Genomic DNA, 15962 nt, shown 5'->3' on the forward strand with positions numbered 1-15962 from the left:
TAATAAAGATAAACAATAGAGGGACAAATAGGTTATATATTTACATCGTAATTATCCATATATAAAAGTAACAGGATGTCTATCTGTTTGTGTGTACTGAAGGATCTTCCTAACCGCTGAACTTATATGATTCTCCTTTACAGCGTAGCTTCTAGTAGATCCTATTTTGTAGGAAAGTACCACAACTCTTCCAAGAGAAATTGCCATTAGAATAAAATAACTCCAAATAAAATTTGGGATGGTCTACATTCATCACCTAGAGGCCTATAGTTGCATATAAGACAATAAAAATTATTTGATATCTGAAGATAGTATATATTAAAAATACGCTTAAATTTAATCTAATAAATCAAAGGTTATCAACCATGTTCAGTCAGAAATTAAAGTATGACTAACAGAAGGCCATAGGCTTTTGTTCTTAAAAAGATACCAAATGAAAATCAAGGCCATCCAAGGGGAAAGTACCACCCCCACAACACAAACTTACCTTCCCCCCCTTTAAAAAAAGGAAAGCTATAGGCGTCTTTTAACAATGATAGTTTTCTCAGTGTTCATCTTTTCTGAAACATCTATTGCAAACTACACTCTAGATATTATTTCTTATGTTGTTTTAAACTTTAGTTTTGTAGTAGAATTTTTTGTTTTCATAAGAGGATTCTTGTGTGATTAAGGTTTGATAGATGGTCATTGGAACATACTTTTATGGTAACTAAGTGCAATCTATACTGTCCTTAGATAGTAGAGTAAACTAGAATAACTAATCTATACTTAGATAATAGAGAAAAAAGAGTAATTAATCTACTCATAGATAATAGAGCAAGTTAAGGCAACAAATCCATACTGTCCTTAGATAGTAGACTAAACTAGAATAACTAATCTATTCTCAAATAATAGAGTTAAAAACACATAAGTAAACTAAAGTAACCAATCTCTATACTATTCTTAGATTGCAAAGTAACCTAGAATATCTAATATTTTCTAAGATAATAGAGTAAAAAAGAGTAATTAATCTATTCATAGATAATAGGGTAAGCTAGAGCTAAATCTATACTGTCCTTAGATAGTAGAGTAAACTAGAGCACTTAATCTATATTTAGAATACGAGAGTAAAAAGAATCAAAATAAATCTATTTCTGGCTTTTTAATTTAAAGAAATGATTTACTATTTTTAAAAATGAATAATGTTTACCTCTGTTTCTCATAGACATCACATTCACAATAGATGTTTATAGTCTCAATTCCAAATTCAAAGTTAAGAAAAATATTCCCAAGCAGGGGCGTCCAAGCTTTTTATTTAAAATTTTTTTTAAGGGGGGGTAATTTGTTTATTTGAGGGGTGAAGGTAAAATGGCCCTCGAAGCAAGCCGCGAATTTGTTTTACCCCCCCAAAAAATTTTACCCCTGGGATAAGATTTGCTTGGGGGGGGGGGATTACCCTCCCTAAAATCTGTTTAATTTTTTTACCCCCCCCCAAAAAAATTAATCCCAGGGTAGAATTTTTGGGGAGGTAATTTAATAATGTAAAAAGCTACCTACCTAATAATGAAATACTATTTAATATTTAGGAGTAAAAATACGCGCAAAGCGTGCCAAATTTTTTTTTGTTAGGAATTTTCATTTAGGAGGGGTATTTACCCCCCCCCCCAAATTTTTTTATTGGGGGGGGGGGTAAAAACCCACTCCTAAATAATTTGGGGTGGATAATCACCTCTTAACCCCCCCCCCCTTGACGTACTTGTTCCCACGATTGTTTAAACAATAAAAGCGCAGTTATTCTAAACACGCGAAAATCACGTATACAAAGGCTTGTTTTGGGTGCCTATAAAAGACTTGCAAAAAAAATTGGCAATTCAAAAATTTAAGTTTAAACAAATCACGCAACCTTTCTGCATCATTAATGTACTACTGCAACAAATCATCAAAATTGTGCAAAAACTTCCCAGCTAGAAACGTCGTAAGGAAACTCGCATCCGATATGTAGTATTTTATCGCCAAAATCTTATTTACGATTTTATAGCAAAAATCGAAAAAAATCGCTAGGGATTAATTCGATTTTGTAGTAAAAATCGCGGCAACCACGATTTGCTTAAGAAATCGTAAACAATAGCATTTTATGTGTGTCAACACACACTTACAAACAGACACACAACCAACTTATAATCAAAATCATTGTGTGATAAATATAGTTTATAAAATTGCCGCTAGGTATTCACATTACTTTTTGTAGACAATTTGAATTTTTTTGTTATCAACCAAAATAAATTCAAAACTGGTATGACATAATATCATAATGTGTTAATGATCTATTATTAAAAAAAAAAATTGTTGAAAGCATTTTCATTTTAAACAATAATAAAAGTACAAAAATGTCTTAATGGTACTTAAAATAACCAATATTCAGTATAACACAACTTCCTCTCTATTCTAAATGTAATGATAACAGATGCAATATCACCCCTTACAATTATTGAGTACACAATTATTTACATAGAGATTGCGACCCTTTCTCTCTCTCTCTCTCTCTCTGTATGAAATGTACAAATTTTGATTATTATGAAATTGACTGTATTATGGATCCTTTTCCTTACATTAAACTACACGATGTTAAATATTTTTTAAATGTACCTTTTTTTCACGATTTTGGCACGATATCGCTTACGAACATTACGATATTGCTTAAGATTTCGTAGGTGTATCGCGCAGCTCTAAGTACCTTTTCGACCATTTATCGTAACATATCGTCGATGTGCATTGGACGACTATTTAGCGATATCGTAAGAACTCGTGCTCGATTGCTACATGATATCGTGCGCTATAGTAGCGCGATAGTGACGCTACTTTCTGGCTGGGTTTGAATCAAAAAAATTTCTAATTCATAAAAATTCAAAGATGCTCACTGATGAGCTGAATCTGGGCATACATACACAATATAAATGTGAGGCGGATGCTCCAAGAACAGGAGTTTGAATCCATACCTGAGTATAGCAATTAAAACTAGATAAGTAAAGACTTAAATCTAAGCTCAATAATAAATGAAAAAATGCTTAAAAACGAAACAATAATAATAATTTTTATATCTTATTAAATCTTCATCAATAGATAAAAAGTTAAGTGTTCTTTCAAGAATTTTCTTTGAAACAAAAAAACTTTAATCCAGGTGTGAGAATTAACATGCTTGCAAAAAAGTACTACGCAACTATTATCTAGAACTATAATCTACGTTCAATAGATTATGTAATCTATTCTTAGATAATTGAGTAAAAAAGAGTAATTAATCTATTCATAGATTGTATTGGCTTATGAGATCTTATTACGCATTTCGCTGCTGTCAGACAATCGTCCCAATACAGACTGTTCAAATGAGGAAACGCAGATGGTTTACAATCGTTTATTTTGCGATGAAATCCAATCACCTAAAAAAATTAAAAAAAATAGAAAATACATATAAATGCGACATAGTACAAGAATGAAAATATTCGCGCAATCCAAAGAGACTACAAAATTATTCAACATTCCTGATTAAATCAAGTACAAATACAACCATAGTTATGAGGTCAATACATTTAAACATGATATCATTGCTAATACATAATACAACATAATCAATTTTCAATAAATGTTTAAAGAATAAATATTTGTTTTATTTAAGAAGAAAAAACTACTCTATAACTGGCCCTATATACGTTCGCACAATTATATTTGTATCTGGTTTTGATTCTGTGTAAGTGAAACAGCCGTATGGGAGATCTTTAATAGCAAACATGCATTTTCTTTCAATCGCTTTGCTCACATCTTAGCGCATGCAGATTCCGGAAGAGACAGAAACTTCTAGAATTCTCTCGGAGGTGGAAACAATAGATGCCGCGTTTCGGAAAGAAGATTTTGAGGAAAGGTCGTCATAGTTGCCTTTGTAGTGTAAGGTTTTAAAGAACGTAAGGATTTTCACAAATGAATGACTGAGGACTAAAGGAGCGCTTTCCGCCCAGCACATAGATAATAGAGTAAACTAAAGTAACCAATCTATAGTATACTTAGATAGTATTTAGAAATATAGTGACTAACCTATATAATCTGTAAGTATGTATAAAGGTTAGTAATTGGGTTAAATAGAACATATTTGCATTTATGATAATGCATCATGAAATATAATCAATATTCTTAGGATTGTATTGACCCTCTTTATTAGAAAACCTGCCTGGAATTATAACAAATGTACTTCACTTTTTGTTGATTTTGAAATAACTTTATTAAATATTTTTTAGGGTTAAATTTTTGTTAAATTCTTACATTGTGCATTTTGTCTGAATTAATTTTTAATTCCAGTCTTCCCTCCATTTTTTCTATCCAATCTTTTCTGCTTATGGATGTTTTCATCCTGCTAAAAGCTAAATCCAAAAGAAGTTTAATAGTTATTACTTGCATCGTATTATAAACAGCTTAGCACGGATATAAAATGTACAAATATAAGATTAACCAGTTTTTATATATGTGTAGAAAACTGGATATAATATGATGCTAGTCATATTTTTTTCGTGTGGATGTAAATGGGTTCTAATCCACTAGATATTAATCGGATTCAAATAAATACAAGAAAAGGAATTAATGATTTTTCTCACTGTTCTTTACCATTCTCATTTCCTTATTTTTTAATTAAGAAGAAATAATTTTATAAGAATAAAATGTTTCTTTGTTCAATTACCAAAGTAGTAATTATTTTTCTTGTCATCATTGAGATGAGAATATCCATATTTATGTCCATATTTCGTCTCAGATAAAAGTGTCCAAAATCGACCCACACTAGTAAATAGCTAGTATTATTTTATATCATTTGTGAAACTTGTGAATATATATAAAAATGAATGAAAATTGGGACGAAGGACAGTCAAGATTGACTTTAAAGGCTTTGTAGTACAGTTACCCTAATTTTGTCAATGTAAATAAATATATCTCTAAATGAAATTAATTAAAATGTATTAAATTATTTTTAAAATTAACCTGTAATTTACTGCTTATAAATCATATCATATCATGTATATAATTTAAGTGTTAAGAGATTTTATAGGAAATTATTTTAAAAATACATTCATGTATTAGAAAAACTAAACAGGTGTAAAAAAATAAAATTAAAGGAAAAAGGAACAATAACATTGCAATATTACTATTCAATGTTAAAAATAAATAATTCTTGACTTTCTAGTATAAAATTTTATTATTAAATTTAATTGATTTTCATATAACATTTTATAAATCCATGGTCCATTTTTATTCTTTGTTGCATCATTTACAAACACCTTTAAGTGAATTTAAAAAAACGTAATTAAAATTTATTGTTTTCCTTCTATTGTTCCTTTACTAAATTTAACAGGTTAAAAAGTCTTTAGTTAGTTTTTATTACTGAAAATATGAACTACTTTCTAAAAAAAGTTAAATATTTAGTAATATGATAGATTTTTTTTGATATTTCATAAAAAGAATGTTTTAAAAATCTCTAGATTTCAAAAATAAACCAATTTTGTTTTGATCTTTTGAGTTTTTTTTATATCACTACTAGTTACTTCACTTCTAGCCTCTAGGAGAAGGTGAATGAGGTGTGGAAAATAGCCTTAAAATCAACCCAAGTCATTTTAAAGCTTCCCTGAAAGTACATCCCATAAGGACAAGTATATTCAGGGATCTTTAGCTTCAGACAAAATAACCTCACTACTTTATATCATAGGATTGTTTGTTTTTAGATAATCAATGATTTTGATTTTGTTTTGCCTGCTGGCTTATGTGACTAGGATTACTTTAAGTCAAGACCAAGAATTATGTTATTGGATTGAAGAGGGTCATGTCTGGAATGGTGGAATGAAAGCAACTTTAAATATCAATTTAGATAGAAATTATGAAGAATGGGAACTTGTTTGGACTATGGACACAGATATCATCAGCTTAGAGACATGGAAAGGGGAATTGAGAGCTACCAGTCAAAGTAATTACACTGTAAACTCTTGGTGTTACAATGGAAAGATGTATGAGTGTGAGACTCTGAGCATTCCATATGTAATTAGATATGAGGCAAGAGATGGAACTCCAAGATTCACATGCTACTTAAATGGAGTTTTAGTTCCTCAGTGTCCCTCTGAATCAACAACTATGTTAGTTTCAGAACAACCAACAATTACTTCAACCATAACCTCTACTTTGACAACAACAACTTCTACTTCAACAACCACTACTAAGACAACAATAACTACTTCTACTACAACTTCTTCTACAACAACATCTACTACTACAACAAGTACTACTAAAACAGCAAGTACTTCAACAACAACCATTACTACAACAACATCTACTACTACAACGACAAGTACTACTACAACAACAACCACTACTACAACAACAAGTAGTACTACAACAACCACTACATCAACAACATCCACCACTACAACAACAAGTACTACTACAACAACAACATCTCCTAATCTAGAAAATATGTGCAATGATGATACTGATTGTCAAGCAAATGCTATTTGCTTCTTAGATGAGTTTCATTTAAACCAAACAGGTCATTTTTACATTTATATGTTAATTTGTATTTAAATCTTTAGATATATTCATTATTTCTTAGGACAAAACAAGACAGACTGTGTGTGTAAGCTTGGCTACTTACCTGAACTTGGGCGAGTGCCTGAAGATGATATATACCCAAAGTAAGTACTTACTTTATCACTAAATTTATTACAAAGATAAAATTCCTAAAATTATATGTAGGAATGGATACTGTGTTGATTTGACATCAGCACAAGTAGATGCTTGTAATTTTACAGAAAACTGTTTCAACACTGACGATTATCTTTGGTATATTTGTCCTTACTGCAAGGTATTATTTTGTCACACAATTTAAAATTAGTTATTTTTTAAAAAAGTATATAAATTATGTTTAAGGCCTACAAGATAGATCCAGTTTTTGGTGAACTTTCACTTGGTACATATTCAGGTGGTACTGGATCTGTCACAGATAAAATGGTTAGAATTACATTTCTCTTATTCATTCAAAACCAATTAAAATCCAGTGGATTAGAACCAGTTCTCATCCATACGAAAAAATTATGTCTTGCATCATATTATATCCATTTTTCTATTGATATAAAAATGTTCCATTATAAGAGTACGGCATCTTGGGGCTAAAAAAACTGGTTTTAATCTTATAATTGTTAATTTTTTATAGCGGAAAACTGTTTATAATATATTGCAAGAAAAAAACTATTAATTACTAAGAAGGAAACAAATTACATAGGAACTCTGATTAACCTAACTGTCATAAATTTAGACTTTTACTGCTGGTGACTGGACAAACTGTGGAAATGGGGAAGATAGAACAACTGATGCTGTTTGGGCCTGCTATAATGTTAAACCTGGGCAGGAAACAGCTGTTGTCCCATTAGATACATTGTAAGTACTTAGTTTTCTTAAGATATATAATTAAATTTTTACAGTTTAGTTGCAATTAGTTCTACTTTGCAACTAAAATTTGCCCTAATAAGCTTTGTATTTCTTTTAGGGTTATGGAATGGTTTGAAGACCCTCTTTGTCATTATACAGTTTACATCTACACTCCATTGGCTTGTGACTAACAACCAGTTTAAATAAAAACTATTAATTGTGAAATATTATGTGCTATGCTTCTATATTGTTTGTTTGAGTTTGATTTTATTCATTTTCCATTTAGTTTACAAATTACATAAAAATAAAAAGTCTTGTATTTTTATTTATTCATAAAAACAGTTATACATAAAAATATGAAATATATTATTTTATAATTAATTTCACACACATTTTACTTGATTATGATTTTATGAATATTAGATGTACTCTAAACTTGCATTGATAAACTTTTATCCATTATTATCTTCTCTATTGATATTCATATTTTTCAGGCTATTACTTACTCCACTAAACAAAATAAGTTCCTTTTCACCAGACAATCCTTATTATAAAGCAACAGGATGTCTGTTTGTCTCTCTGTTTGTGTGTACCGAAGGATCTTGCTAACCACTGAACCGATCAGGTTCTCTTAAACAGGGTAGCTTCTCATAGGTCCCGGGAAGGTTTATAACTATTTTGGGGGAGGGTACCACCACCCTCCCAAATTTTATTTTATATTTTTAAAACTAAAATTAAAAATGGGGGAGGGGGCAACCCCCCCCCAAAAAAAAAAAATTCTCCCCCCCCTCCAAAAAATGGTTTTTTTTACTTTTTCTAGTAGAAAATAATGGAATAACAATTTCTGATAATATTGAAATGTTTATTTAGAAATTATTTATGGATAATTTTCTCACCTGTTATTTCTTAAATTTTGCAAAGAAAGGTTCATGTTCATGTTGTTCAAACTCCTGCTCATGTGGTTTACTCCAGGATTTAAGGATCCCATAGTTTAAATTCAGTTGTTTATATCCAAAATAATTTTATAGATTTAATTTGAAATTTCTGAAACTCAAGATCAATTTATAGATTAATTATTGATAGAAGATAAGAAAAGCTTTACTAATGCAATAAAAATAAAAATCCCTAACTTGATTGTAGTTTAAAATATATTTGTTAAATGAATTCAAAACCCTTTTGGCTTTATTTGTCCATGAACAGGTTCCAAGTTTTCAGAATTGTACACCTAAATATGATTTTTCAAAAAAAACATTTCTAATAATCTAATATATGGTTTTTCAAAAGAATTATGGTTGACCTGGTTAACAATAGACTCTTTAGATATGTTTCTTGGTATTTGATCAACTGATCTTATCATGATGCACTCTTGATCCAAAGAACTAGCTTTAATTATATCATGTTCAACTGCTTGCAGTTGGTGATATCCAAAGTTAGAGTTGGTATACATTCTTGGATATGCCATTTTTTGTTGTTGATAATTGTCTTGATCTGTATACAGCTTCAATGATCCTCTTCTGTCTGTATTCTTTAATATTCCATCACATATGTTTTGGAAACTGAGACTTTTACTTCTCAAAGGAACTGAAACACCTTGTTATAAATATTTGTTTACCTACTTAACTTTAGAACATAAATTTGCATTTGTATAGATATTAATGAACGTAAAAGTGTAAGCTAGGACTGTATGGATTAACATAGTTTAGGCATATTAACAAAAATAGGGTCACATAGATTTATTCAGACAGAAACAAAACCTACAGAGTAGCTTTGCAACTGTAAAAGTGGTTATTCACTAATAAACATTATTAAACAAAATTTGAAAAGGTAAACAAAAAAATTCCTAATGCATTTTCATTTTGAATGATGATAGTTTGAATATCATCCACTGCCATATCAACATTTATCAAGCCAAAATTATGAGATCTAGATGTAAAAATTATTATTTATTAATAATATTTTGGTGTTAATAAGTTTAAGATGAATTGTTACCTCATAATTTCATTTGGTAGACTTTTTCTTCTTTCATTAGTATTCATAATGACCTAACATATATAACATTTCATTGAAATTTTCGACAAAAATGCAACAAACATTTGTTTATGTGTTGAGAAAATTACAAAATGAAAATAAATATTTAAACCTGGTTCTTAAACTCAGTTGGTGAACAAATACAGTCCTAAATCATTATGTTATATATTAAATTTCGAACTAGACATAAGCTAGATGCAGCATTATTTGGAACAAAATAAGAAGGTGATTGTTTGTAAAAACATAGATAAGCATACCTTAGATAAAGAATGTGTCAGAACTGGCTGTGATCCATGACTACTTACAGAACTTGCATCTGTAAAAGAATAGTTATTTCTCGCATCACAGATATATAATGTACAATTATAAGATTAAAACCAGTTTTTTTAGCCTAAAGATGCCAAAGACAGGGTCTAAAAAAACTGATTCTGATCTTATTATTGTAAATTTTTATATTGATAGAAAACTGGACATAAAGGATGCTAGACAGAGTTGTTTTTGTATGGATGAGTACTGGTTCTAATCCACTGGATATTAATCGGTTTCAAAATTATCTTATATGAAGTGATCAATATCAAGATGATTTACAACTTTTCTAAATACTAACCTGAATTACTGCCTCTTCTGCCCATAGTAACAACTGTAACAGTTTCACAGAAAGTAATGCTTGGTCGTCGAAATTTTTCAGGAATTGCCTGAAAGTTAATTATTTAATGCATGCAGAAACTTATAAAAGTAAGGAAATGCTGTTTTAGAATATCAATAATATAAATAGTTCTGTCTTACAATGCTTAGTGAGCTCTTGCTAGTAGGAGCAGAGTTTTCATTAATTGAGTCATCATCAGCCAAAGTTATGGTTACATGAGGAGTAGGACCTATAACATATAATATAACACCATATGTTTGATAGATAAAAAAAATATTTTATTACTGAAGTCAATTAACAAGTTTATCATATGCAAAAAAAATCATTTAGAATTAGACAAACAAAACTGTTAATTTATACCTAATTTTTGCTAATTTCCTTAAAATGAATTTGAACAAGTTTTCATTTAATAATTAATCTTTATTCTATTGCTCTGTAATGTATATTATTACTTTATGATATTTTGTATAGTATACAAAAAGAATGAGTTAATGCATATATTTTCTTTACACTAATGCAATAGTATGTTGTAAAACATTTCTTGTCAAATATCTCAAAGAATTATCATACAAATTCAAGAAAGGAATTTGTTTTCTGCTTATTGCATTTAATGTAAATAAGAAAATATAAAAGGTGGGTTCCAAAACTGTAATTCACAGTTTAATACTGTAGAATGTTAGCTAATTCAGGCTATAAAAAATCTTTTGAAAGTAAATATCTTATTGTACAATTACATTCTAAAACTTATAATATTCTATATATATTCTATATAATTACCTCTAGGTGTTGGTGTTTTTATGATAGGTGAAATATTTCCTCTCAGTAACAATGTCTCTTCATCATTTTCAAGATCTTCATATATTGATCCATATCTAGTTAAATTTTTGAAAAAGACTTTTAGATTTGTAATAGTTATTTCTCGCATCGTATTATAAACGGCTTTCCGCGGCACCTCGGGGCTAAAAAAACTTGTTTTAATCTTATGATTGTACATTTCTATATTCGTAGAAAGCTGGATATAATACGATGCTAGACATAGTTTTTTTGTATGGATGAGAACCGGTTTCTATCCACCGGATTCGAATAAATACGAGAAAAGATATTATCAAAAGGATTAATTAGTAGTAGTGGACCATTAAAAACCAATTAAACAACAATTTTCAATACTTTTTGATTATTTTTACCTTTCCAATAATGTGTTTTGTGACCTATTTATGGATGGTTTTCTATGCAAGTTGGGCAGACTGTCATTTACAGATAAGTGGCTCACAGAATTGGTTGATCTAATATATATGCATAATTAATTATTTTTACAGATATTTTTATAAAGTTTTTCATCTTTTTCACTCGGTTATTCTAAAATTAACCTAGAAATGAAATAAAATAGCGTTGTACCTGTTAAAGCTAATACAGTCATCATCCAAGTGTGTGTCATTAGATAGATTTGATCTTTGAGATGGTTCTCTCTAAAATATATGTACATATAGCGGTTACTTCCCTAAAGGATTCTAGGGGCACATGTGTTGTCAGGAGTGGAGGAAAGCCGTTTTCTTCCCCTTCCCCCCTCCAATAATTTCAATTTTAGTTTTTAAGAAATAAAAAAAACATTTAAGGAGGTTCATTTTTTTAAAGTTTATTTTCTCTTGTGATTGTGGTGGTACCACCATCCAAAATAATTATGAACCTTCTCATGATCTATGAGAACCTACAATGTAAAGGAGAACCTTAATGGATCAGTGTTTAGCAAAATCCTTAGGTAAACACAGACAGACACATATTCTGTTATCTATATAGGGACAGTATTGATTGAGTAGGGCCCGTTACTTTTTCATTTCTTTATAAATTGTTAACTTTTTCCTTCTACAGTACCAAAAAATTATTCCATTGTGAATCATTATAATGGAGCAGGGGCAAATCACTGGGAATGAACAAATGTCAAATTCTTAATGTTCTATAGGTTACCTGAACAGAGTCCTTTAAACTCATAGTTGCCAGTGACAATGAAGAAGTTAGCAGTTCTTGACAAGTTGTCATTCTTCGACCATTTTTATCATATGCTACCTGTGTAACAAAAGATAAATAATTTATTCTAATTTCAACAACAGATAGTATTTATGGCAAACATTAAATAAAAATCATTATTTGATAAACATCGCATTATCTTTCACATGACATAATAGAAGATCTTTTTATATATCACGCAATGTAAGATCATATGATTCTATTTTCATAAAGTGATATTAGGACAAGGAAATCCATATCATTTGCAAGGCTAGCAGAGAAATCAACAATTGTATTCCAATAGCCAAAGTGGAAAATCTATCATCTGGATTTTTAAAGGTAGGGGACTGATAATTTCTTACATAGAAAAAAAAGTGAATGAAAGAGTTGCCCCACCCCTTTCCTTCAAAGAACATAGACAGAAAATTTTGCTATTGTCTAACTATGAGAAAATTATTAAATTTAAGGTTAGAATAGTTATTTCTCGCATTGTATTATAAACAGCTTTACACGTATTTTATAAAATTAACACCAGTTTTTTTTAGCCCCAAAAGCACGAGCAAAAAAATATGGTTTTAATCTTATGATTGTACATTTTGATATTCATAGAAAACTGGATATAATATGATGCTATACTGAATTTTTTCGTATGGATGAGAACTAGTTCTAACGGTTATCAATTTGTTTCAAATATACTCTAGAAAAATACTTACTGTAGGAGGAAAGTTGTCTCTTTCTACAAAGTTTTTATAGACCTTCTCCAGAGATTGGGTACTTGCATCTCTAAAATAAATTTATGGATATTGGTAACATCATTTTTGAAGTACAAGAAATGGAAAAATGTAAAGAGTACAGATCATAAAATCAAGGGAAATAAAATAATTGGATTACTTACTTTTTGAAAAAGTTGCACATGAGTCCAACAAAGCTAATGGCATAGATAAACAGAATAAATAGAATATATTTCCAGGCATTCTTGCTGTCATCATAGTATTCATGTTGCAACCTGACTTCCTACAAAGAAGAGTATTATAGGGTGACAATCCTAAAGTAGTAAGGGTTTTTAGTCTGAAGCTAAAGATCTCGGAAATTACTGGTTCAAATGGGTTGTAAATTTTAAGGGAGATTCATATATATTGTAGGATAGTTTTAGGCATTTTTTTATGAACTCTCACGCCTTCTTCTAGAGGCTTGAGGCGCAGAAAATAGTTCCTATTATAGTATATTGTCTCTCCTCCATCCTGTTCAATATTAGTTTCCTCTGAATACCAAATTTTTTTTATAGTATTAATAACAATCTCAATATGCAAAAGGTAAAATTTCAACAAAGCTTTTTATACAGCCTATAAAAAATATGCCATATTGGCCTGCCATTGGCCAATTAAAATGTATACTGGCCTGCTATTGGTAATTTAGTCGTTGTATTAGCCTATCATTGGTCATTTGTATTGTATGGCGTCATTTTGTTTATAGGCACTTTAAAGAACTTACATTTCAACTGGCAAAACATCACACATAATAAAAACTAAAAAACCTGGTTTGAAATGAGGACTTTGTTTATTAGCTGTGTGATATTTGCATAAACCCCAGTTAGCTCAACACCCTGAATATAAAAGTTAAAAATAAATTAGAAAATAAAAAAGATATTTTGTTTATTAGTAGGGTATATTTTTTCAGTTTTTAGTTCCAATAGCATCAAGTAAACAATTTACTTTTTCCGTCAATCTGCCAATTATGCTACCAAAGACAAATAACTTTTGAAGAAGGTTTCAATATTTTGTACAATTTTATATATACATTATTTATCTTTTTTTTATGACCACTAAATATCCGTTCTACAACTCTTTTTATCCTTGTGCAAATCCATAACATTTTGTTCTTCGCTAATTTTGGATGTTGTCAGCATTGTTTACTTTGTTTTGCAACCTGTGAAGGTTTTTTATTTTTAATAAAGCAAATCTACTCTACAATTAAAGAAAGTTAATTTCTAGTTTAATTAGCGCATTATTGCTGATTTATATTGTCAGATATATGTATACTATACATTGTATAGAGTAGCTGTTTTTTAATTTATAAAAGTAAATATGCTAATATTCATTGACTTGTTTCTGATTCATAAGTTTAACTTGTATGGGTACTGCCATCTTAGTTTTATTAAAAGTTACTGAATTAATTAAAAACAAACCTGCAGTCCTGAATAGTTTGTATAAACTGCATAAGGTACAGAATTATTTCCACCACTTAGGAAAATAGGTGCCATTCTTGTGATCTATTAGTACAACACAAAGAATTTTCAGCCCTAGTAACTTCCGTTACAACGCCTATTAAGGTGCGTTTCGACGTATTTTAACAGTAGCTTTAGATAGGTTAAGTTAGATTAGGTTAGGTTAAGTTAGGTAAGGTGATTGCCCCGCAGGGTTGGGCAATTGGCCACGCAGAGAAAAGCTACTGTGAAAATACCACAAAACGCCCCTTCAGAGGTGGTATCACAAAAGGGACTATACCCGAATTTTCCTTTAGTATAAATGACTATATGTATCTTATTATTGATAATTTTGTATTTTACTTCTTATTTTCTGATTACATAATATTCTAGAATTTTCATTTCTTTCCACCCATATTCAACATTTGATATTTCATATTTGATAATATTTGAGTACTAGACCACAATCTGTTACCATGTATTGTACCTTTAACATTCAAATATGTATGTGAAGCAGATTTTGCAAAATGGTGGAATAAAATTTTCAATATTGTTACATATTGATGTAAATTAGTTCTGGCATGAGAATTTCAAACAATATAAATGACAGTATGATGTAAAATGAAACCTTAAACTTTGACCCACTTTGGGTTTCTTTTACCCAACATATCCTATTAAACAAAGTAGTAAGGTTTTTTTTGGCTGAAGCTTAAGATCTCAATGAATGATGAACTGTTTGAGTTTTCTTTTCTAGATAAGCTTTACAGAGGTTCTAGGTTGGTTTAGGGCTATTCTATTTTCAAACTCAAGTCTTAGGATGCTTTTAAGCTATTTTTCTAGCCTCCAATTAGGCTCTTCGAATACAGAGGCTAGGGGCGTAGAAACTTGTTTATAAAATAATATTTATTTAAGAATGTAGAGCAAAGACAATTTATTAAAACAAAAAAATAATTCTTTTTAATGTCAATGTTATCTCAAGTTTTATTTTTGTTGTTGGTAACAATATAAGACAAACTATTGTATGGTAAATGTTAAACTGATTATTTTAGTGAAAAAAGAGAGAGAGGCAGATTGGATAGAAAGGAGAGAAAAAAAGATATTGCATGATAGGTCAGACAAAGCAGCTTTCAGTGTATTGTATTATACACATCAATCTATAAAATTAAATTGTTTTTTTTGTATCTTATGAATATTCTATTATAATTTTGACAAAATTTTCTCAGCATGCAAATAGATTATCTTTGAGAAAGTCTAGAAGTGACTTAGATCTTAAAGTAAACTGATATAAATGTAAACAGCTACTTAGATTTATTAAAAATATTATGCAATTAAAAATTGGAGTGTTAAAGTTTACTTTCTTCATGATTGAAAAATGTGCACTAATATGATAAATTTTGTTGCTGCCGAAGCTAAAAGAATCTTAGAAAGTTTCATGTCCAATAATATCTGAGATGGGAATTAGAAAAAAAAACAAGAGAAAAGCATTTTGCATTTTGTATTATACATTAACTTTCTATAATAAAGAGAAATAAAAAAATTGCATGAAGATTGTTGAATCTGCAAAGAAAAAAATGCTTCATAATTTACTCCAAGAAGGGAGGGTGTCCTAGCTCCAAATAAAATAGCATAAAACCTTGTTTGGACAAGTAAATACTCTGA

At 29.6% G+C, this 15962-nt stretch overlaps 2 protein-coding genes and 1 long non-coding RNA gene across 3 annotated transcripts; 1 reads left to right on the forward strand and 2 right to left on the reverse strand.

Moving 5' to 3' along the window:
- Window positions 1-5502: 5502 nt before the first annotated feature.
- Window positions 5503-7806, forward strand: LOC145325128 (uncharacterized). The gene is made up of 6 exons (XM_080167985.1): window positions 5503-6547; window positions 6611-6692; window positions 6754-6862; window positions 6928-7008; window positions 7313-7434; window positions 7544-7806. The coding sequence occupies exons 1-6, from the start codon at window positions 5740-5742 to the stop codon at window positions 7614-7616; spliced, it is 1275 nt and encodes a 424-aa protein (XP_080024111.1). The 5' UTR covers window positions 5503-5739; the 3' UTR covers window positions 7617-7806.
- Window positions 7807-7809: 3 nt separating this feature from the next.
- Window positions 7810-9011, reverse strand: LOC145325130 (uncharacterized). The gene is made up of 3 exons (XR_013881401.1): window positions 8723-9011; window positions 8322-8650; window positions 7810-7935 (listed from the first exon to the last, which is right to left on the reverse strand). It is a non-coding gene; the product is annotated as an uncharacterized LOC145325130 (long non-coding RNA).
- Window positions 9012-9166: 155 nt separating this feature from the next.
- LOC145325129 (uncharacterized) lies at window positions 9167-15328 on the reverse strand. The gene is made up of 14 exons (XM_080167986.1): window positions 14286-15328; window positions 13635-13703; window positions 12996-13114; window positions 12814-12883; window positions 12062-12160; window positions 11495-11565; window positions 11284-11382; window positions 10877-10971; window positions 10240-10328; window positions 10061-10148; window positions 9711-9769; window positions 9566-9601; window positions 9415-9467; window positions 9167-9348 (listed from the first exon to the last, which is right to left on the reverse strand). Exons 1-14 carry the CDS (start codon window positions 14358-14360, stop codon window positions 9231-9233), a joined length of 1140 nt encoding a protein of 379 aa, XP_080024112.1. The 5' UTR covers window positions 14361-15328; the 3' UTR covers window positions 9167-9230.
- Between the last annotated feature and the right edge of the window lie 634 nt (window positions 15329-15962).

Source organism: Acartia tonsa, chromosome 7 (assembly GCF_053477335.1).
Source record: "Acartia tonsa isolate MP-2025a chromosome 7, ASM5347733v1, whole genome shotgun sequence".
Classification (NCBI taxonomy): domain Eukaryota; kingdom Metazoa; phylum Arthropoda; class Copepoda; order Calanoida; family Acartiidae; genus Acartia; species Acartia tonsa.